Source organism: Gouania willdenowi, chromosome 4, assembly GCF_900634775.1.
Source record: "Gouania willdenowi chromosome 4, fGouWil2.1, whole genome shotgun sequence".
Classification (NCBI taxonomy): Eukaryota; Metazoa; Chordata; class Actinopteri; order Blenniiformes; family Gobiesocidae; genus Gouania; species Gouania willdenowi.
Window position 1 is genome coordinate 37,662,673 of NC_041047.1, and position 24,338 is coordinate 37,687,010.

Genomic DNA, 24,338 nt, shown 5'->3' on the forward strand with positions numbered 1-24,338 from the left:
TTGTGGTTTTTAAAATCCCATTTCATCACCTTTTTCACCATTTTTGACCACTTCTACCCATTTTATTTTTGATTAAAACAAGGATTTCCATCTTTAAGATGATTATAATAATAGTTAACTTTTTTCCTCCAAGTTCTCACATCACATTCTACAAGTTCTCCTGTTTTGCAACATATCTACCTTCATACCCCCCCCCCCACACACACACACACACACACACACACACGCACACGCACACGCACACGCACACACACACACACACACACACACACACACACACACACACGCATTTTGTACCAGGCTTGGTTTGAAGACCCAGCGGAAAAAAGGAGCGTAATCCTTTGAGTGGTGACACTGGATCACCCTCATCAAGTACTTCATGTTAAAGGAGCCGGAGCTGCACAGGTGGCTGTAAAAAAAAAAAAAGGAAAAGTGTCTCCTCTAAATTTACAATCCATTAATTCCCCTCAGGCATTTAGGTCACAAAATATCCTCCATATCATCAGAAAAATAATGCCCTTCACAGAGCTCACTGCACTTCAAAGGGAAACCAAATAGCTGTGATACCGCCACGTCCTTTGATCCACCTCTGCAATTAGAAAGCTGGGGGGAGGAGGGGGAGGGGGGGGGGGGGGGGGGGGGGCATACTCACAGTTTGTAGGGAGCGGATGTGCAGCAGCGTGTTGTGCTGACTGGTAATCTCCTGGTTCTGTGTACTTTAGTAGAAAAGATCAGGGAAAGAGAAATGACAGCAAATCAATGCAGAGTTTACAGTTGAGGAGATGAAAGCATGTGGTGCACATGTTAATTGTTTATACGTCCCATTCCCCGGATGTGTTCACACGTCGTACACAATTGTTTTCAAGTGTGCACACTTTTCCTCTGAAATGCTCTGCTTGGTTTCTGTACAGAGGAGTGTCTGTGTCAGAACGGGGGTCAGTGTGTGGACGCCAACGGGACGTGTGAGTGTCCGTCAGGCTACACGGGACTCTACTGTCAGTTTGGTGCGTACAATATGTTTGATTTTAACACAAAAACACTGGGTTTGTGATGATGAATGTGTCCAGAATGTGTGAAACTGTCCGTCCCAAACCTTTCACTCAGAAGTCACTGAGACGCCGTGCAGCCACAGCAGGCCGTGTCCTGATGGAGGCCCCTGTCTGGAGTACGGAGGAAGCTACCTGTGCACGTGTCACACTGGAGCTGAGCTGGACCACAAGGACTTCTACCCATATGGTAAAAACCTAGCAACCCAACAGGCTAATCAGCAGGTGAAACATGAAGAGTTACGAACAGTTACGTCTCAGGGTTCTCAGTCACTATAGGTGGAGTTTCAGATTGTTGCTGACAAAATAGAATTAAATATATAGACTTGAGATTCACACCAACCACAATGTGTGCAACATGAACAGCAATGCAAAAATGATTAGATGCATAATTGATAATGTTGACCACAAAAATTTGTGTAGGCGCGTCGCAACGTCCACCGTCTCGAATACGGGTCAACATGCATGTTCTCACTCATTCACGCTCTGAAGAGATGAAATGCTTCTTAAATACAGCAGCATATCACAAGTATCATATACCGTTTGAAAGCTTAGAATCTTTCATTTTTAACCCTATAAACCATCCTAAGATACAACCATCACAGCAAAAACACTTGGAAAAAAAATGGTGACATAACCAAGCCAGAACTTCTCACCGTCATGTTTGACTGAATCCATATATTCCATCAAAAGTGGTTTCAAAATCTTCCGAAGACAATCAAAAGTCTAATGAATCCCAGAATTGAGTCCAAAACACAGTAAAAATCAAATGTAACATCCTAACAAAGCAGCTCCGCCCTGATTCCTTCTTTCTTTTTATCGCTGTGAGGCTGAACCATGTCATTCAAAATGTTTAGATTAATGTTGTAAATTCATGATAAAATCTTCTGCTTTATTGTTACTGCAGTACCATACATGACCTACTGGGTGCAGTGTTGCTTCACTATTTACATTGTGAAGAAGAAGAACCAAGTCACGTGACTCTTGTAATTTTAAAAGTACAACAAATGAATTCATATATATTGTACAGTCGTTGTGTTTTATGGCACTTAAAATATTTGTATATTATGTACATTATATTAAGAATTGTATTTTATCAAATTAATTTGGAAAACTGTAATGGAAACTTTAGACCACTTTTGACTCATTAATTTTATATTTCTCTATTGTTTCATTTAGTTGATTGTTTTTGTTTAGATTATGACGCACACAGGCAACATTGGGGCAGCTAAGTGGCTGCAGGGGTCCTCAGATGAAGGCGGGGCATCTGAGCAGATTGCCTGTAGTAAATAGACAGTGCGGCAAATGTCACCTTTACAGGTACAAAGTGGTATGAAATACAATTTATTTCTTTTTTTTTTAAACTTGCGAGAACAAGTAAATGGTAATTAACTGTAATTCTAGCATCAATATCAAAAAAACAAGTGGTATGTTTATCAAACTGTCAAATTTAAAAAAAAATTTAAAAAAAGTTAAAATTTTGCTTCAACAACAGTTTCTGATTCTGTTAGGTTCTAAAATTATCATTATTATTTTTTAAGTAACCACATACATCTATAAAAGTGTCCAGTTTGTTTTATAATAATAAAGTGTAATCAACTTCCAGCTAAAATGCATTAAGTAGTGAGGTAGTTTATCAAGGTCTGATGGTGCGTTCATTGACACCTAGTATGAATGCAGTGTGTGAGTGAGTGTTGGTGGTGGTCGGAGGGGCCGATGGCGCACTATGGCAGCCTCGCTTCCGTCAGTCTGCCCCAGGGCAGCTGTGGCTACAACAGTAGTTTGCCACCACTAAGTGTGGAGTGAAAGAATAATGCCTTAATTCTGTAAAGCGTCTTTGAGTGTCTATGATAAAGCGCTATATAAAATTGATGCATTATTATTATTATTATTAGTGTCTGGGCGTTTACGTGCTATGCAGATATTAGCGCAATTAAATGTTTTGGTTTTTTTTCATTAAAAAACAACATTTAAAAAATCAATTTGGCCATTTTTTGGATTAATACAATAGTTGTGCAGTAAAATATCGCTATATATCGCCAAATCGATTTTTTTTTACACCCTTAATTATTAGGAGTCCAAGCCCGCGGGGCCAGGGAACGGGTTCCTAGGACCAGCGGTGCTAGGAACCCTATTGTAATCGTTCCGATTATTATTGTGGGAATGCGATTACGTCTGCTAGAGTGTGTCACCTGTTGTTCTTTTACTTTTAGCAATACTGCTGTTAAAGCTTTAATTCTGCAGCTACAGCTACATTTGTAGCTTAAAATGTTTCCACAGATCAGGACTCTATGAACCCAGTGTTTGCCAAAAAGCTGTGGTTTATGGCCCTAATATTTCAGAGTAAAGTTCTGCTAAACTAACCGTCTCTTTTTCAATGTAAGCAGATTTTATTTTTTTCACTTGTTTTCGGCCCAGTCTTGATTTTAATCTGTGTTGATAAGTGTAATTTTCTTGTTGAACAGGCACATTAATCCTTAGTTCAGATTTACAGTGTGGTGAAAAATTGCCGATAGATTGATGTTAGCAATGACAGTCACGGGATTATGATCCGATCTCTCAATGACAGATAATCCTTTTCTAAGGGTTAGACCAAGTATGGCATGCATCTTTCTGGAAAATAACAGGGTTTTACTGTTTCCAAGCTCCGTGGAATGCAGTCAAGTCTCTGTGTGTGTTTTTCAGTACAGCCAGAATCAGCCTGTGACTCCTCTCCCTGTCTCAATGGAGGCTATTGCTACGAGCGCGATGGAGGCTATACCTGCGAATGCAAATATGGATACTGGGGGAATCACTGTGAAAAAGGTAGCCTCAATCCAACAAAAGTCATTATTTGTTTCTTGTGAACTTGTAAATTCTGTGTATGACTGAAGTCAAGCTCAGCTTCACCTTTAAAGGATCCTCCACTATTGTTACAAATGTGTCCTAAACTCTATTAGTAGATCTATGTCTAACAAAACACATTATCATGCACCATATTCATTTAATTACCTTTTAAAATGGGACTACTTTACAGTTTTAGAGCCTGTGTTCCACCATCTTCAAATCTTGTGATTGATGATGTCACACGGCCCCACTGCCTGTAAACATCCCATTGTTTTCTATTGGAGTGAAACATTTTACCTGATTTATAGATCATTTAACAGCTTTTTTGCTCAAAATTACAACTTGTGCTGCTGCAGTTAGCGAGTAAATCAAGGACTGTTCAGGAACTCCCACCCAAACGGACTTCTATCCTCAGGGTTTGTGTGTCTTCAACAGTCCATGATTACTCTCTAACTTAAGCCTTCAGAGCATCAGCCACACACTGTTTAAGGAAGAGTAAAGGTCCCTTAGGAGAGTGGTTCTTCTCTGCCTTATTGTCTACTCCCAAACCACAGAGTTGGAACTGTCGCCCCTGAGCTCACAGATCTTTTTTTTGTAACCCTCTTTCGGTAAACAAAAGAAGGTTACATCAAGATCTTTAAGCTTTTTAGAGCAACAATTCTCTACTAGTGGGTGGGCGGACCTGTACTGGGTGAAATTTTGGTTGGTTGAATTCTATCACGATTTAATGACCGTGGCAAAATGTGGGTCCCAGGGTGAGAGCAGTTGAATCAGAATCAGAATCAGAAATGTTTTAATGGCCAAGTACAGTTTTTAGGACAGTACAAGGAATTTGACATGGTAGTCGGTGCACGAAACAAAAAAAAAAAGAAACAACCCATCAACAATAATGAGTACCACTGCTTTAGAGCATCCAATGTGGCCCCACCGGAGAATGTAAAAATACCTGAGAAAGCATGATTCATTGTGTAAATGACCAACTTATTCAGCCCCTTTATTACACAAATTCAATTTAATGCCACAATATTTGCCAGGACCCACAGTTTTATCATTCTTGTATCACATGAGTCTTTTTTTTTTAGCCTCATATTGTTGAAAGAACTATATTTTTCAAATTCTTCACAAATTATTCCACAGAAATTCCTCATATATACTGTACATATACAGGTATACAAAATCAAGGAGACTTAATTGAAAATCCAGCAGGGACTGATTTGTCTCGCACGCACACACACACACACTTTAGATCAGCCAAAGTCTCACTCTGAACAGAGTTCCAAACTTGAGAGCTCTGGATCTACTAATAAGTACATTTCTTGTAAAAACAGTGGAGGATCCCTTTAATGCACAAGGAAACATAGTATTACTGCTAATGCTAATATAGCCTTGCCTTCTAAAAGGATTCCCTTTTCTCTGTTTGTTTCCAGTTAGACTAAATACTTGTGCCTCCGGTCCTTGTCGTAATGGAGGCTCCTGTAAGGAAGAGTCAGGGAGTTACCGCTGTGTGTGTCCTTACAGATTCACAGGAAAACACTGTGAAGTGGGTGAGTGTCACATTTCGTTCCAATCATTTTGTACAAAAAAGCACTGACTTCAATCATTTGTAAACTTGCTTTCACTCCATTATAAAAAGACAGATATTGAACTTTTCACTACTTGTTACTCACTGCTTTTTCCGTCCAATGAGCTCGCCCGTTTTTTAATTGCTTCATTTCTAATAGAAAATAAAGTTTGCGTTGACATTTGTATTTCTTAAAATAGTCCTACTGCACTATGGGGTGCCAAGTGTGAAAATGTAGTATAAAAGTTGTAGCTAACACATTTTCATTATTTATCTCACTTTTCTCATATTAAACACATTTTCCTAACATTTAACCACATATATAGAGGTAAAAAAGCATTTATTCTAAATGTTTAAATCTAAATCTAAATGGTATACGTTCTGGCAGCTGTGGGACAGTATGGCGTCTGGTCGAGAGAAGTAGGCAGGTGGAGAGTCTGCTGTCTCTCTGGTGAAAACAAAACCTGAGATTTATACCACCACTGATGGTGGGATCGTCGTGGAAGATGAGTTATTGAATTTCCTTGTTGTTAAAATGAAGACAATGGCACAAGATGAGATTGTGGTATTAGTCACTAGTCATTTCCCATCGGAATGGATTGCGAGTTCAAAGTCAGTTCTGTATGATCTCTGCCCTGGGACTACACATCGTAATATTCAGCACAGAGGAGAGCATAAAGACACCAATAATGTCAAAAGTTGTCTGGTGCTACTAAATGAGCTTGGTGACAAAATCCCTCGCTTTGTGTCACATCATCTGGATGAACTGATGATGAACTGTGTCATTTAACAACATTGATGTCTCATGTTTACTTATTAAAATCGAGAAAATGATTAATTGTTGCTGAATTGTTTGAAAACACTGACCTTCTATGTATACAGGAAACTTTACTTTCAAAACAAGACCTGGACAAACTTAACTCTATTAATTTGACTTCCACGGGGCAGGGGGTCCTCAACAGACTTCAGTTTGGGGATAGTGCATGGTAGATGTGGCCATAATGTGGCACAAGAAATATGATCCAGTTATGAGTGTGATCAGACTGAATGTTGATTGGTGTATACTGTAGATGTTAAAGTTACTAGGGACAATAAAGTTTTTATTATTCTGAATGTTTACACATTATTTGAATGTCATGATAATGAAGCTGAATCTCTACAAAAACTTGCCTTTATTGGCTCTATTATTGAGGAAAGTGAATGTACTTGTATTTATGTAATGGGTGACTTTAATGCCGACATTTCTGATGTGAAGTCCATGTTTGGCCAGCATTTAATTTAATTTTGTGAGGACAATAAGCTAAACTTGTCTCTTACCGAGTAATAGCTTCACATATGTCAGTGAATACAACTTCATGGCTTGATCACTGCATAAGCTCTGCAGATGCTCATGAAGGTTTAGTGGACTTTGAGATTCTGTATGGGACGGCAACTGCGGATCACATGCCTGTCTCTGTTACACTAAATGCAGAGAGTCTACCTGCTATAACAGCTAATGATAACCAAACTAGTGATGGGAAAGTAGAGTGGGCAAAGCTCACAGAGTGTGACTACAGTACTATTATTATCTGACAGAAAGGAATCTTGGGAATATTCCCATTCCTTACAGTGATTTAAACATGTGCCAATATTAATTGTGATAACCTGAATCACAGGGAGGATGTGTGTAAGATGTATGATTGAGTTGTGGCTGGACTAAAAGACTCAAGCATACCAACACCACCAGCAGGCTAAAGTGGCCTTTACAAGCTGGGTGGCTGCAGATAAACCTAGGGCTGGACCTGTAATTGAGCATAAAAAACAGATGGATAAACAATTTAAATATGCTGTGCGGTACATAAAAAGGATGGAACACAATCTGAGGGCTGACTTTAGTCCGAAAACTGTTGCAAAATAATGTGCAAGACTTTTGGAAAGAAGTCCAGGTCATGAATGCTTCTAAAGTTCCTCTACCAGTTACTGTTGAAGGAGTCACTGGTCCTGATAATGGTGTGGAGCTGTGGAGAAAGCATTACAGTGATATATTCAATTGTGTAAAAAGTAAAAATTTTAGTATTGTGACTAGCCCCTGACAATGTGGTTGTCACTACTGAGGAGGTAACTGAACCATTAGCAAACTATCAATGGGTAAATATTGTGGTTCAGATCAAATCACAGCAGAGCACTTGAAATTTGCCAGTTATAGAGTTATGGTATTACTAGCTTTATGTTTCACTGCAATGTTAACACATGGTATATTGCCCAGCTCTATGCTGTCTGTTGTACTTGTGTCTGTAGTGAAAGATAAAACAGGGAAAATATCCAGTATTGACAACTACGTGTGATATCAAAGGTCTTTGAAATTGTTAAATCGTGGATAGATTTAAGAAATGTTATCACCACTGATGAGCAATTTGGTTTTAAAAGTCAACATGGAACTGATTTGTGCATCTATGCCCTGAAAGAGGCTGTGAGGAAGTACAGAGGGCAGAACTCCACCATGTTTATGTGCTTCTTGGATGCCTCTAAAGCATTTCATCACATCAACCATGGCAAACTGTTCCTCCCTACCTAATCCGGGCCCTAGGTTCTAATGGGGTGAGGCAGGGTGGGATCTTGTCACTCATGCTTTTTAACCTTTACATGGATGATCTCTGCCAAAGACTAAAAACTGTAATACTGGCTGTATGATAGGGGAAAGGCTGTTAAACATCTACCTTACGCTGATGACCTGGTCATCAAGTCACTCTACTACTCAGGCCTGCAGCAACTGCTTAAAGTGTGCTCTGAATATGGTGAACAATATGACATCAGGTTTAACACTAAAAAGAGTGTTGTGATGATTGTGAGGACTAAGGAGCAGCGTAAGGCTGTATTTCCCATGTTCCACTTGTCAGAAGGGGAGCTGGTGGTGGTGGAAAAAGTCAAATACCTCGGTCACGTCATCAGGAGTGACCTTTCTGATAATGATGACATTCAGAGGCAGTACTGTAAATTGTATGCACAAGCTAACATGCTGGCGCGAAAATTTTGTATGTGTACAGCAAATGTAAAAATAGCTTTGTTTAAAGCCTACTGCACACCACTCTACACTGCCCACTAGTGGTGCTGCTACACAAAGGCTAAATTCCATAAGCTACAAGTAGCATACAACAATGCTCTCAGGATTCTTTTGAAAGTTCCTCGCTGAGAAAGTGCCAGTCTGCTGTTTGTACAGAATAATGTGACCACATTAAATGTTGTAATAAGAAATGTTTATAAATGTATGATAAGGCTTATGGACTCACATAATGAAATCATAATTGCTCTTATACGGACTGACCAGAGCAGTATCAGGTACAGCTCAGAGCTCTGGAGGCACTGGAGAAAGTGCTTACATGGACTATAATAGTGATATTCTCTGTTACGTTTGTTTGTTTGTATTTTAAATGTTTTCTATGGACCTTTGTGAGTCTATCTAAATGTTAAATCTATATCTAAATATTTAATCTAAATCTAAATGTTATATATCATTTCTAAATGCTAAATCTTATATCTAAAAAAAAAAAAATCTATATCTAAATATTAAATCTAAATCTAAATGAGTGATTAGAAAGAGGACAGTCTGCTGTTCATGAGACTAATCAATGTGTCTGTGCTCAGGCTGTTGGAGAAGGCAGATGGAAAAACACTATAATTATCATCATTATAGTTTATATTACAGTTTTTTTCCAATTGCTAAAACACAATTTTTCAAACTAGTGTGGTTTTATCCAAATACTTAATACAATTCACAAAAACACACACCCAAATTGCAAAATACCTCCTATAGCCTGCAAAGGGAAGCACTGCATATAGCATTGTCAAAATCAAACGTTTTGCACCAAGTGGCACACACGTGATGCATATTACCAGATGTTTGTCTAACAAACTACACACATAGCATAATGTAAAGCACTCTCATCTTTAGTATGCTTGCCATAAAGGGGACATATCATGGTTTTAAATCCTTCCTTTTTACATATAACTCATACAGTTGTGGTCTATATAAAGCGGAACAATGCTTGGGTCTGAATTCCTCATTATTATAGCTCCACCCCTTTTCTACCCCTTTTCTGATGTGCTTCTGAGAGCAACTTGTTTTGGTGCGGTCTCTTTAAATGCAAATGAGACACTTCATACCCCGCCCCCTCTTCAGGTGATACTCGGTTCAACTCCACCCTGCTCGGCCATTTTTGTAGTTTTATAGAAGAGATACGGCTATGTAGCGGTGCAGAAAAAGTTTATTCACACGTTATTTACAAAATGTCAAAACAATGACGGGGACGTCTTATTGTCACACTTTTTAGCGTTATTTACAGCTTACCGAAGTGCTCTGTTCGTCATCTCCAAAGATAGAAGGAATTGAACCCTCAATCAGACAAAGTCTTTCTGTAAATCCTTCTTTATACTGGTGGAGGTTGATGAAGCAGTCATCATTGAAGTGCTTCACACACACAAAAATGACCTTACCCACAGATGTGGGTACATTTCCATGAAAAATAAAACTCAACCAGGAACTTTGAAAAGGTTCTGATGCTGGGAGACGGTGTAATGAAGCGTGTGGGTTACTACATCCAACAACCCAACATTTTGACTTATCCTCTCGTAACTTCTGCATCCTGGAGCTTGGACTACAAAATAAAAGCGAGAAATAAAAATGGCGGATTGCTCGAAGTGTTGGGCCTGGAGTTGATGTACTAATTTGGCAGTTCCGCTGCAAATACTGTGATGTAATAGTTCAAAAAACGTAATAGAGAATAGAAAAATCGAAACAGATTGAAAAATATGACCAAAACAGAATATAAAGATATCAACGAAGCACCTGAAGAGACTAATTTGATTTTTTCTGTACTTGTAAACACTCTAAATATACAACAAAATGCATTTAAGGGCTAAAAAAGTGGATTTAACATGATATGTCCCCTTTAATACTAAAATAGTTCAACTTGTAGAAAATTCCTCAGATTGTTCACATGCACAGAAATATTTGTAGTTACACACATGTGGTTCAAACCTTTTATTTTTCACCAAACAGAACAGTGCAACATATGCATAGCAGATATATTTACATTGTAATGAACAAAAATATGCTCACAAAAAAAAAATATAGGCAACAAAAATAATTAGGCAGCATTTTGCCACAATGCATCGTCCACATCACAGGTAATATCTTCCCTTGCCAGACATCGAGGGAAGAAGTGCCTTCGAATCACACCCACATCAATTTCATCACATGCTTCTTCCATAGCCTGCACTAAAGGAATGCTCACATAGGGCTGTCGGTCATGTACCTTCCACTGCCATGCCGAAAAAAACTCTTCTATAGGGTTCAGAAATGGTGAGTATGGTGGGAGGTATTGGACAAGAAACGGTGGGTGGTCAGCAAACCAATTTTGGACTGGGGCTGCATGATGAAAGCTCACGTTGTCCCATACTACAACGTACCAGTTTCTTCGATGGTCTGCATCATTCATGCGCTCTGGTGGTATGGGAATGTTGTGGAGTCGGTCCAGAAAGGTGAGAATATGGGCTCTGTTGTATGGTCCAAGGTTGGCATGACGGTGGATGTGATGTTCCCACCACGTTGGCCGGGAACATCTTTAATGACTCTGTGGTCAATGATGTTTCTTCCACTTCTTCTGGTCTTTGCTACGTTGAAGCCACCCTCATCATGGAAGATGAACTCGTGGGATTGCATGAGCTTCCATTCCCAGTACTCCCTGAAAACGAAGAAGAAAAAGTTAATATGGTGTTATCCAGTACACTGGAAAACATGTTGCATGTAGTGTCCTGCGGTCAATATTGTTCTTACATCCACATTTGCATGTCTGAGCTCTTTGTGTCTTTGACAGTTTCTCTCAAAAGGCACCTTATGAAGTTGTTTCAATTTGATTTGGTTTCGCTTCAGAATGCGAGCCAATGTGGACAGACTGACTTGTTGAATGTTGTTGAGTATGGTGTTGTCTTGGATGATGTGGCCTTGAATTTCACATCTGATTTCATTATTTTCCAAAACCAAGTTCACACATGGAGCTTCCTGTACCCCAGTGAGCATTTGGCCCCTTCCTCCACCATGGTTGCATCTCTCAGTCCTTTAGCAAAACAAATATATAGGGCTTGGACAATGCAGCCTGAAGATATTTCCCCCACAGTAGAGTAAATTGTACAGGAAACTTGTACAGTTAGTGTATGACATCAGCCATTCATGAAGTAAACTGATGTCACCCAATTGATACACTATGACCTGGGGTGTACTACATAGTGTGAAGGAAATGTGGTTATTGTGTTATTGTGCTCTGGATGTCAAGCAACTGTAAAGGCACACACACACACACACACACACATATTAGAGCTGGGACTTTATCGGTTCGATAGTGCTTAAATAAATACAGAAGTGCAGTTAATCACTTTTTTGCACCCAAAAGATGTAGCAGTTAGCACCTCAGTGCTAAACATGTAGCAGCTAGCACCTCAGTGCTAAACATGTAGCAGCTAGCACCTCAATGATAACATGTAGCAGCAAGCACCTCAATGCTAACATGTAGCAGCTAACACCTCAATGCTAACATGTAACAGCTAGCACCTCAGTGCTAAACATGTAGAAGCTAGCACCTCAATGCTAACATGTAGCAGCAAGCACCTCAATGCTAACATGTAGCAGCTAACACCTCAATGCTAACATGTAGCAGCAAGCACCTCAATGCTAACATGTAGCAGCTAACACCTCAATGCTAACATGTAGCAGCAAGCAGGGACAACGATCCTAGAGGAGCAGACAGTGTTGCTAATCACACTGACACTCAGACAAATGAACAAAGTCAGTGATAAATGATTGTAGTGACAGTCGACCACTCTGTGGTAGAGGATGTGGGCGGGGCTAGAAGTGCTGCTACAGATAGCATTATCTGACCCAACTTATCAACTGTTATGTAGAAAAACTATTTCAAACTAAATTCATCAGCTTCATCAGTTTATTTCATGATATCCACAGATATTCTAACTATTTTACACTGGAATGTTCTGGACTAAGTGGTGTTTTTTATTTTAATACAAAAACATTTGTTTTAGAAAGTTTACAAAAAATCCTGAAAAGCATGAATATATCTTTGTTAAATTTAAGTTAGTGCTTTGTGAACAATGCAATCATAATATTATTTATTCATGTTATACATTATGTTAGCACTCAGTGATGGAAATAATAAACACTATTTAGTTGTTTAAGCTCATTTATTGTTTTCAATGATTCAATCATAAACCAAAAATACATTTAAATTAAATCAAATATTGCTTCTTGTGTCAAATATTGTTAAAGCTGAACTAAATAACTTTTTCACCTTATTAAATCCTTGTCATAGTCCCTGTGAGGGTAATACAAGTGTTTATGGGGTGATTGGGGGTCTTTCATCCCCCTGCTGTCTTTTAAGAGTGTTTACAACAGTGACATAACCAAAAGTGACCTTTAGGGGGAGCTCTAAGTGCAAGTTACTTCTGCTTTAACTAGACATAGTGAAGCTTTAATAATGTGTATTAACTATAGACATAGTGAAGCTTTAATAATGTGTATTAACTATTGACATAGTGAAGCTTTAATAATGTGTATTGACTATAGACATAGTGAAGCTTTAATAATGTGTATTGACTATAGACATAGTGAAGCTTTAATAATGTGTATTGACTATAGACATAGTGAAGCTTTAATAATGTGTATTGACTATAGACATAGTGAAGCTTTAATAATGTGTATTAATTATAGACATAGTGAAGCTTTAATAATGTGTTTTAACTATAGACATAGTGAAGCTTTAATAATGTGTATTAACTATAGACATAGTGAAGCTTTAATAATGTGTATTAACTATAGACATAGTGTAGCTTTAATAATGTGTATTAATTATAGACATAGTGTAGCTTTAATAATGTGTATTGACTATAGACATAGTGAAGCTTTAATAATGTGTATTAATTATAGACATAGTGTAGCTTTAATAATGTGTATTATTTATAGACATAGTGAAGCTTTAATAATGTGTATTGACTATAGACATAGTGAAGCTTTAATAATGTGTATTATTTATAGACATAGTGAAGCTTTAATAATGTGTATTAATTATAGACATAGTGAAGCTTTAATAATGTGTATTAACTATAGACATAGTGTAGCTTTAATAATGTGTATTATTTATAGACATAGTGAAGCTTTAATAATGTGTATTGACTATAGACATAGTGAAGCTTTAATAATGTGTATTAATTATAGACATAGTGAAGCTTTAATAATGTGTATTGACTATAGACATAGTGAAGCTTTAATAATGTGTATTAATTAGACATAGTGTAGCTTTAATAATGTGTATTATTTATAGACATAGTGAAGCTTTAATAATGTGTATTGACTATAGACATAGTGAAGCTTTAATAATGTGTATTAATTATAGACATAGTGAAGCTTTAATAATGTGTATTAATTATAGACATAGTGAAGCTTTAATAATGTGTATTGACTATAGACATAGTGAAGCTTTAATAATGTGTATTAATTATAGACATAGTGAAGCTTTAATAATGTGTATTAACTATAGACATAGTGAAGCTTTAATAATGTGTATTATTTATAGACATAGTGAAGCTTTAATAATGTGTATTAATTATAGACATAGTGTAGCTTTAATAATGTGTATTAATTATAGACATAGTGAAGCTTTAATAATGTGTATTAACTATAGACATAGTGAAGCTTTAATAATGTGTATTAACTATAGACATAGTGAAGCTTTAATAATGTGTATTAATTATAGACATAGTGAAGCTTTAATAATGTGTATTAACTATAGACATAGTGAAGCTTTAATAATGTGTATTAATTATAGACATAGTGAAGCTTTAATAATGTGTATTAATTATAGACATAGTGAAGCTTTAATAATGTGTATTAATTATAGACATAGTGAAGCTTTAATAATGTGTATTAATTATAGACATAGTGAAGCTTTAATAATGTGTATTAATTATAGACATAGTGTAGCTTTAATAATGTGTATTAATTATAGACATAGTGAAGCTTTAATAATGTGTATTAACTATAGACATAGTGAAGCTTTAATAATGTGTATTAACTATAGACATAGTGAAGCTTTAATAATGTGTATTAACTATAGACATAGTGAAGCTTTAATAATGTGTATTAATTATAGACATAGTGAAGCTTTAATAATGTGTATTAACTATAGACATAGTGAAGCTTTAATAATGTGTATTAATTATAGACATAGTGAAGCTTTAATAATGTGTATTATTTATAGACATAGTGAAGCTTTAATAATGTGTATTAATTATAGACATAGTGAAGCTTTAATAATGTGTATTAACTATAGACATAGTGAAGCTTTAATAATGTGTATTATTTATAGACATAGTGAAGCTTTAATAATGTGTATTAATTATAGACATAGTGAAGCTTTAATAATGTGTATTAACTATAGACATAGTGAAGCTTTAATAATGTGTATTAACTATAGACATAGTGAAGCTTTAATAATGTGTATTAACTATAGACATAGTGAAGCTTTAATAATGTGTATTAATTATAGACATAGTGAAGCTTTAATAATGTGTATTAACTATAGACATAGTGAAGCTTTAATAATGTGTATTAACTATAGACATAGTGAAGCTTTAATAATGTGTATTAACTATAGACATAGTGAAGCTTTAATAATGTGTATTAATTATAGACATAGTGAAGCTTTAATAATGTGTATTAACTATAGACATAGTGAAGCTTTAATAATGTGTATTAACTATAGACATAGTGAAGCTTTAATAATGTGTATTATTTATAGACATAGTGAAGCTTTAATAATGTGTATTAATTATAGACATAGTGAAGCTTTAATAATGTGTTTTAACTATAGACATAGTGAAGCTTTAATAATGTGTATTATTTATAGACATAGTGAAGCTTTAATAATGTGTATTAATTATAGACATAGTGAAGCTTTAATAATGTGTATTAACTATAGACATAGTGAAGCTTTAATAATGTGTATTAATTATAGACATAGTGAAGCTTTAATAATGTGTATTATTTATAGACATAGTGAAGCTTTAATAATGTGTATTAATTATAGACATAGTGAAGCTTTAATAATGTCTATTAATTATAGACATAGTGAAGCTTTAATAATGTCTATTAACTATAGACATAGTGAAGCTTTAATAATGTGTATTAATTATAGACATAGTGAAGCTTTAATAATGTGTATTAACGATAGACATAGTGAAGCTTTAATAATGTGTATTAATTATAGACATAGTGAAGCTTTAATAATGTGTATTAATTATAGACATAGTGAAGCTTTAATAATGTGTATTAATTATAGACATAGTGAAGCTTTAATAATGTGTATTAATTATAGACATAGTGAAGCTTTAATAATGTGTATTAATTATAGACATAGTGAAGCTTTAATAATGTGTATTAACTATAGACATAGTGAAGCTTTAATAATGTGTATTAATTATAGACATAGTGAAGCTTTAATAATGTGTATTAACTATAGACATAGTGAAGCTTTAATAATGTGTATTAATTATAGACATAGTGAAGCTTTAATAATGTGTATTAACTATAGACATAGTGAAGCTTTAATAAAGTGTATTAATTATAGACATAGTGAAGCTTTAATAATGTGTATTAATTATAGACATAGTGAAGCTCGCTCTACCTTTGATGTGTCGTTTCTTTGATCTTCACTTTGTTGTTTTCTGGGGAATGTCATCCAGAACTACATCGTAAACACCAAACATCAGTGTTTTTTTAACCACTGGGTGTTTGAAGGTCATGTGTTGTGGTGCTGGTGTGATTAAATACTCCTTCCTGTCTGTAGGTGGCAGTATGTAAGACAGCATAATTTTTTGTACATGGATTGATGTGTTCCAAGACTTTCCTCAATGTTGATCACACATCTGAATTAAAAATGCTATTGTAAAGTTCAGCTGCACCCATCATCAATATACAATATGTGTCCAGTAGATGAAAGAAGGAATTATTTTACATTCTTTGCACTTTATTTTGAGATGCATGATTTGGTGCTTTAAATCTAATTAGTGAATTACTCAGATTTTTTTTATTTTTTTTATTAAAGGTGTATATATTTTTTAGTGTCTTAAATAAATGTGTTGAGGTTTAAAACCAATATGTGTGATTTGTTGAAAAATATAGAAAAGTTTGTCCAACAGTTGTTTTGTGCAAGTTTGTTGTTATTTTGTGTTTTTTTAGATTCAATCTTTTTTAGTGTGTTTTGAGTGAAATGGACTTGATTTGTGTGTGTGTGTGTGTGTGTGTGTGTGTGTGTGTGTGTGTGTGTGTGTGTGTGTGTGTGTGTGTGTGTGTGTGTGTGTGTGTGTGTGTGTGTTTTTTGAAGTCATTTTGTATATTCTTGTTGTGATTTCTTTGTTCTCTGAGTCATTTTGTGTTTTATTCTTTCATTTTGTGTGTTTTTCTTGTGGTTTTTGTAGTTTTATTGTCATTATTTTGTATGTTTAGAGTCATTTTGTGTGTTCTTTTCTTTAAAAAGCCTTTCTGTGGAACATGCAGCCACAGCCCTTCTGTTCCAGTTTTAGTAGTAAAGTGACGCCCTCTCTGTTTACTGTTGTTAATGCGTGGATGTTATTCCTACAGGGAAACCTGACCCCTGTGCCTCCAGCCCGTGTGTGAATGGTGGCACGTGTTTTCACTACATCGGAAAGTATAAGTGTGAGTGCACGGAGGCGTACCTGGGCAGGCACTGTGAGGTCAGCAGGAGCTCCGTGCACACCTCTGCAGGTGAGCACACATACAACACTTTGAGCAGCTGTGGATTGCTCTACATGGGAATCATAAGGCCCACTTTGAGATTCTTGCCACGGGGGCAAAAGAAAAAAGAGATTATCACCAACCAACCACAATAATGAAAAATGATTAGTAATATAATTGATAATGTTGACTTAAAAAATAAAGGTAAACGTCCACCGTCTCAAATACATGTCAAAATGCATGTTCTCACTCATTCACGGTGTTAAGGGATTACATTTTAGCTCTACTATGTAGTTTACACTTTTTTGACTGATGGCCATTTTAAATTTGGTTCAGCTGTTGCAATTTTACATTTAATCCAAAAGGAAGAAAGAAATTTAATTTATGTGACTTTTTTTTCCATTACAAATTAAAGCATATGCAAATCCCTGTTTTGAGTTTTAAAAATCTGGTCTCAAACACAGCAGCATATCACAAGTATCATATACCATATAACAAGCTTAGAATCTTCTGTTTTTAACAATATAAACCATTCTAAGACACAACCATCACAGCAAACACTCAAACTTGAAAAAAAAGCCAGTACTCCTCACCTTTAAAGCAATGCCATTTCTGACTGAATCATATATTCCATCAAAAGGTCTCAAAATCTTCCTCAGACATTCAAAAATCTAATGAATCTCAACAATTGTAAATATAAAATTTACAAGAATAAAGCAGCTCCGCCCTGATTTTTTCTTACTTTTTTATCTCTGTGAGGCTGAACCGTGTCATTATTTTTAGATGAATGTTAAAAATTCATGATAAAATCATTTTTACTGCAGTACCATAAGATGAACTGCTGGGTGCAGTGTTGCTTCACATTTACATTGTGAAGAAGAAATGTGCAATAGAAGAAACAACCTGAAGTCTCAAAAAATTGGCACCATTTCACTGAAAACGTAAACACACGTGAGGTAGAACTAACATCAGTGACATGAGACTAACGTAAACTAATGTAAGCTGCGCTGTAGCCTTGAAAGGAAGAACATGGTCATGTGACTCGAGCGCCAAAAAACAGCTCGTATTTTTTAAAGAACAACATTAATTAATATACAGTATATTTTGTACAGTCACTGTGTTTTATGGCACTTAAAATGTGTATATTATGTCCATTATAATATATATATTGACCCCGGGGGGGGGGGCAATGCTCGCATAGGCTGGTAGTGATGTAACAACGTTATACTGGATTGGCCGTCGCCCACTTTTCCTGCGTGATTACATCTGGGAATCACAAGAATAGCTCATTTCTCTCCTCCACTGCTATGTTCCAAACACGTCCTTGTGTTGTTCGTAATAAAGAATAAAAACAATATTTAAAAAATATGGAGAAAATCTTTAAAAACCAGAATGAAGAGGAAAATCAAAAGAGGAAGGCGGAGCTAAAACAAAATGCTGCACTTGGAATGTGGGTTTGTCACAGTTGGTTGTAAATGGCTCGTCGTAGTTGTATTACAAGAACAAAAGCATAAACCAACCATAAGACATCATGGTCACCTCGTTGTGAATGTGAGGTGATGGTAGCTGTTGCTACGCTACAGACCAAAGGTTACAGTTATAGTTAGAGCTGACTGTCAAACAGTCCCTGGGAGTCAATGTATCTGTTTCCATGCTGCTTGTCCCTGAGAGACTCAGGCTATTCCCTCCTATCTCCTTTCCTATCCACTTTGTGTTTAAGCAGTGGCCATGATAAGGAGCGTTCCAGTTCTCTAAAAGCAAAGGAAAGGAGGCTCAACGCTTCCTATATAGCCTCCTTTAGCTTAGGAAACACTGACGCATCCTTTACCAAAGGAGAACACAATATTGACCCACAATTCCTTGCAGCAACAACATTTAAAGGGACGCGCACACCCGAGCGTTCACGGAAACTTACAAAGACTGAAAAGGGACGATGTAAATTACCAATGCAATAATATGTCTTGAACAACTTTAAATAATCTAAAGCCCATATTTTATGATATGCAAACATATGATCAGATTATAACTGACATAAAACAGACACTGGTTCAAGAAAAAGGGATCAGAGACATTTTTAGTCACATTATGTTTTATTCAACATATTTTATTCACATAGGAATGCTTTGTGCTGTTGTACATGTGTATGCATACAATGTTACAGTATGTAGGCCTATATATTGTATAAATGTAATAATTTCATAAAATCATATTTCTTTTGGAGTAATGTTGATTAGTGAGTAGAAGGTGAGTGTGAACAACCGTTCTCATTGTGACATTCTTTTAGTTTACAGTCAAACTACAGTATGTGGACACTGTGAACATAGTGTTTGTATGTGTTGACTCCAGAGCTGGGCTGTGGGCCTCCTCCACAGCTCCAACACGCTGACGTCCACTTCTCCTCCACAACGCCCGGCTCCATCGCCCTGTACGTCTGCCATGTGGGCTTCACATCTGTGCCCAGGGCCACTCAGAGCATCTGTGGCATCCAGGGCGACTGGAGCCAGCCGCCCGTCTGTGAGGGTGTGTGACACACACACACACACACACAGTGGAGAAAAGCCCAGTAACACGAGTCCTCACTGTGTGCACAGAGGTCAACGAGTGCCTGTCCCAGCCCTGCCTTCATGGTGGAACGTGTCGAAACAAGATCGGATCCTACCAGTGTGTGTGCAGTGTTGGCTTCACTGGAAACCAATGTCAGACTGGTAAGGCCTTTCAAGGTCATTTACTTAAAAAGGAATTATTTGATTTGGGATCGAGACGCCATTTGAGGTCGAGAGACACTGAGAGGGGGGTCACCAGATGCCTTTAAGAATATTTTTTGAACTTGAGCCCATTTTTGCTTATTTTAACTTATTTTCATCACTGTTTCTTTCCATAGATTTTTACTGCTTTTAATGCCTCTTTGCTACATTATTCCCATTTCTGACACTTCGCCATCAAATTTCAATGCCTTTTCTGCTATTTTTTCTACTTTCAAGACATTTTTGGCACTTTTAAACCCTTTCCACTCATTTTTCCCACCTAATGCAGCATATGTTGACCCATTATTGTCCCTTTTAACCTCTTTTCACCAAATTTCACACTTATTTTTGCCAATTTAATCACATTCACGGTTTCTCACCCCCATTATTTGCCAGTTTAAACTAATTGTTCCTACTTTTAAGCCATTATTGACACTTTGAACCCTTTTTTTTACCACTTTTTCTGTACGTTTTTGCCCATTCTAATTTGCAACTTTTAACCTATTTCTGTGGTTTTTCAAATCTCATTTCACCACCTTTTCCACCGTTTTTAGTCAGTTTTAACTTTTTTTAAATTTCTGATTAAAACAAGGATTTCCATCTTTAAGATGACTATAATAATAATAATAAACGTTCCTGGATAACAGTGGATATTATTCAGATGAATAAATAAATGTGGTTATCACAGATTCATAGAACAATAAACCATCATTTTACTGACTTTATGGATGGACCCCAAAAATCTCTCCCCTTTATTCCCCCTTATAGATGGTCCTGTCTCCACATGACTGTTCTTCAATGTTCATGTCTGTGTTCAACCACCTTCAGCTACTGTGGGGGTCCCCGCTCTCTGGAACCTTTATTTTGGAGGTCATGGGCTTAAAAGGTTGAGAACCACTAGCATAGTTGAGTCAAGTTTAGTTAAGCTCGGTCGGTTTCACAAAGCTTGAATAACAGCATCACAGTCTGATGAGCTGATGGATGAACATGGAGAACTGTGGAGTGATGGGAACTGTCCAACATGTGATGACTGGATGAATTTAGGTGTTTGTGGAGCCAAATATCAACTCATTCGGCCACGCGTTACATAGTGTGACAAAATTGCCACTGACTCGTGCCATTTGTCGTACGTGGTGTTGAAATGTGGGTCACTCGTTCACAAATATGAATTCCTGGGGTTGGTAACATGTCGAGGCTCAGTTATGTGTTAATACACCGTTACAACATGTTTTGTTGACCTCCTTTAGGAAGGATTAGGACAAAGTTCTGGATACAAAACAATCATTTCACTGATAACATTTTTGCAATTTTTTTATGGTCAAAAAGAAAGTATTTGAGGCCAGTATTACCGTCATTTCTGGACTTTAAGCCGCTACTTTTTTCCCGCGGCTTAAGCAATTTCTGGTTTTACCAACTTCATGCCGCCAAAAAATTGAGCTCTGTCACATTAGATCAATGAAATTATCGTTAAGGTGGACCAAGGAAACCATTAACATTAAGTGGAGCATGCTCACCCTGGACTCTGAGGCTGATGGAGACGCTTATGTAAAGAGAACTGGTGGAGGTCAGAACAGTCTGGTACAGTAAATAATAGCAGGAAATGTTGTGCGATGTGTCTAGCTTGAATGTGTTTCAGATCAGGCCGCTCAGTGCGTGGATGTGAGTGAGTGCATGCACGTGGTCAATGCGTGTGTGTGAGCCCGTGGAGCAGACGTGTGTGTGTGTGCGTGCCTGTTAATCCTGAGTAGAGTCTGACATGGCGACTGGGACAGGTAGCGTGGTTTATGTTGTAGTAATAAATTACAGATCTCCAACAACTAAAAGGCCTTTTCTTTCTGCACTGTACCAACTTTATTGAGAGGGAGTTAACCCCAGAGGAGGATCTGCCTTCGGCCCTGAAGAGTACCAATCTCCCCTGTGTCCCCCAACCACGGTTAGGAGACAAAAACAAGAAAGGTTTCAACAGGAACAATAAACGGCATAAAGTTGCCAAATAAAATGTTTAGTTTATGTGATCGCTCCACAATGGTTCACAGTAAGAAGAACAGATGAAGTGGTGTATCAGTCTGGTTCCAGTAAAAACTGACCATAAAATCTGTAAAAGGACTGATACGTAGACATGGAGCAGTGAGGAGGAGAATTCATGTGGAGAAGGAAACTCATCAGTTGAAACCAGTGGGCGTGTACTGTAGCTGGTCCCACTCAATGTAATTGAAGCCAAAATACGGTGCTTAGGAGCGCTGCCATCTTGCAAATTTGGAGCCAGAGTCTGCGCAGTAGGGTACGGTGGGAGGAGCCCCACCTTTTTAGCATACTGCCTTGATGACTTATGCAGTCCAGCTACGCCAAGAACATAAGTATCTTTCCCTCTGGAAATTCTACCAACATCTTGTTCAGATCATAGAGATTAGTACGAAACTACCATGTATTTACTCTCAAATATTCACACGTCTTGGCTTTCCTTCATGACGTAACTGCTATTCACAAAGAGAGCTACGCAAGACCCGTGGCTGTCAATCATCATCATATATGACGTAAAATCCAGTTTTTCAACCTCAAATAACTTATTTAAAACATTGAAAAATGAGCGCTTGAACACAATGTAGGGGGATAATAACTATTGATCACAACAGAGTTTAGGTTTGGAAAAAATTATGTGACCAGTATTTTAACTTTACAGTTTGACCCACATCCCATCTGTTAACAATGAGGAGGCGGGGTTTATGACCTATACTGCAACCAGTCAGGAGGCGGAGCTCTAAAAATAAAAGCTTCACTAATCCGGAGATCTCTGTTAAGGTGAATGAGCGTACAGCAGCCCTCCTACCTGCTCTTTCTGATTGACCGAGTCAACTGAAGAGCACCCATCATCAGCCAATAGGGTGCAGCCTTTGTGGTGACATGGCCTTTTTGTGGATTTTTCCAAGAAAATTGCTAAGTTATTGGAATGAGGCCAATATAGTGGTGCACTTTATAGTCCGAAAATTACGGTAGTATTTTTTTGTTGTCATTAAGTTGATCATTAATGAACATCTAATGGCAACATTTGTTATGTGATACTTTTCAATCTGCTCCAATTCATGTGAAGCAACTAAAAAGGAACTCGAGAGATTGTTTTAGACCCAAAACGAGGCAGGTTAGTGCTTCAGTGGTCATGTGATGTTCCAAAACTAGACCTGATCTAAAGATCTGATCTGTGTGTGTGTGTGTGTGTGTGTGTGTGTGCGTGTTCCTTACAGATATCAACGAGTGTGTGTCTGAGCCCTGCAGGAACATGGGTACCTGTGAGGACCATCCTGGCTCCTACTCCTGTCTCTGTCCACAGGGTTTTAAAGGCCACGACTGTGAAATAGGTGCAGTGTTTGTTCTCCTACACACACAACACACAACATGGGAAACTTTTAGCACAAAAACATCATTCTCTGATCTGACTGACACATTTTGTGTTTTTTTTCCCTGTTATTTTTGTTGTCATTTTGTATATTTATTTAGAGTCATTTTGTGTAATTTTGCGGTTTAGTCCGTTTCAGTCAGGATTGCTTTAGTCAAATAGCTTTATTTAGCGTGCATTTAGATGTGGCGGTAAGGTTCTGTTCTGAGACCTCTCTGCCTTTTTCCAGCAGCTGTGTGAAAATCTTGAAGCGAAAGGAGTTCCCATTTGCTTTTCCATAAGCTACATGAGGCATAATCAGAGAGAGCGGTCAGCAGGACCCCCTGGAACAGAAGCACAGATGTTTAGAAGGCAACAAAAGACAGTGTTTAATTAGACAGAAGAGGAGGAGCTGGGGTGGGGGTGGGGGTGGGTTGCGAGGCGTTTGCAGACGAAGCGTATAGAAGTAGGCGAGTTGCCGTGCAGTGCAATTCTAACCAATGGGAAGCATAGAACATGATCAGCTGGATGATTACCTGATTAGGGGATAGATGCTGTCAGTTGTTAACAGCTACTGACAGATGAAGGGGCGGGGCGAGCTTGACTTCCGTATTGGCCTGAACTAACGCAATGCTTAACTTGTTGCCCTATTTCAAATTATTGTTCTTATAATTTGTAATTTTGTTGTCCTTTTGTGAGTTTTTGTTGTACTTTTGTGTGTTTTTGTTGTACTATTGTGTGTTTTTGTTGTGCTTTTGTGTGTTTTTGTTGTACTTTCATGTATTTTTCTGTAATTTTATTCTCCTTTATTCTATTGTTGTTGTTCATTTTTAAAATGTATGTATGATTATTAGTAGGGGTGTATATTGCCTGGCATCTGACGACACGATTTGTATCCCGATACATAGGTCATGATAAGATACCATATATCCCGCATATATTAAAGTATAAGGTGATCATTGCGTTTTTTATATATGTACACCTTCATGAGAACATT

At 37.2% G+C, this 24,338-nt stretch overlaps 1 protein-coding gene across 2 annotated transcripts in view; it reads left to right on the forward strand.

Annotated features, from left to right (window-relative positions):
* The window catches only part of sned1 (sushi, nidogen and EGF-like domains 1), an 84,113-nt gene that overhangs the window by 34,443 nt on the left and 25,332 nt on the right, over nt 1–24,338 (forward strand). The window contains exons 12-19 of one of the 2 annotated variants that reach the window (XM_028444762.1): nt 912–1,004; nt 1,105–1,236; nt 3,732–3,851; nt 5,300–5,416; nt 17,114–17,257; nt 19,574–19,747; nt 19,819–19,932; nt 23,211–23,324. In XM_028444762.1, coding sequence (XP_028300563.1) covers nt 912–1,004; nt 1,105–1,236; nt 3,732–3,851; nt 5,300–5,416; nt 17,114–17,257; nt 19,574–19,747; nt 19,819–19,932; nt 23,211–23,324 — 1,008 coding nt within the window. The remainder of the gene's footprint in view (nt 1–911; nt 1,005–1,104; nt 1,237–3,731; nt 3,852–5,299; nt 5,417–17,113; nt 17,258–19,573; nt 19,748–19,818; nt 19,933–23,210; nt 23,325–24,338) is intronic. The other variant, XM_028444763.1, reaches the window with a different exon arrangement.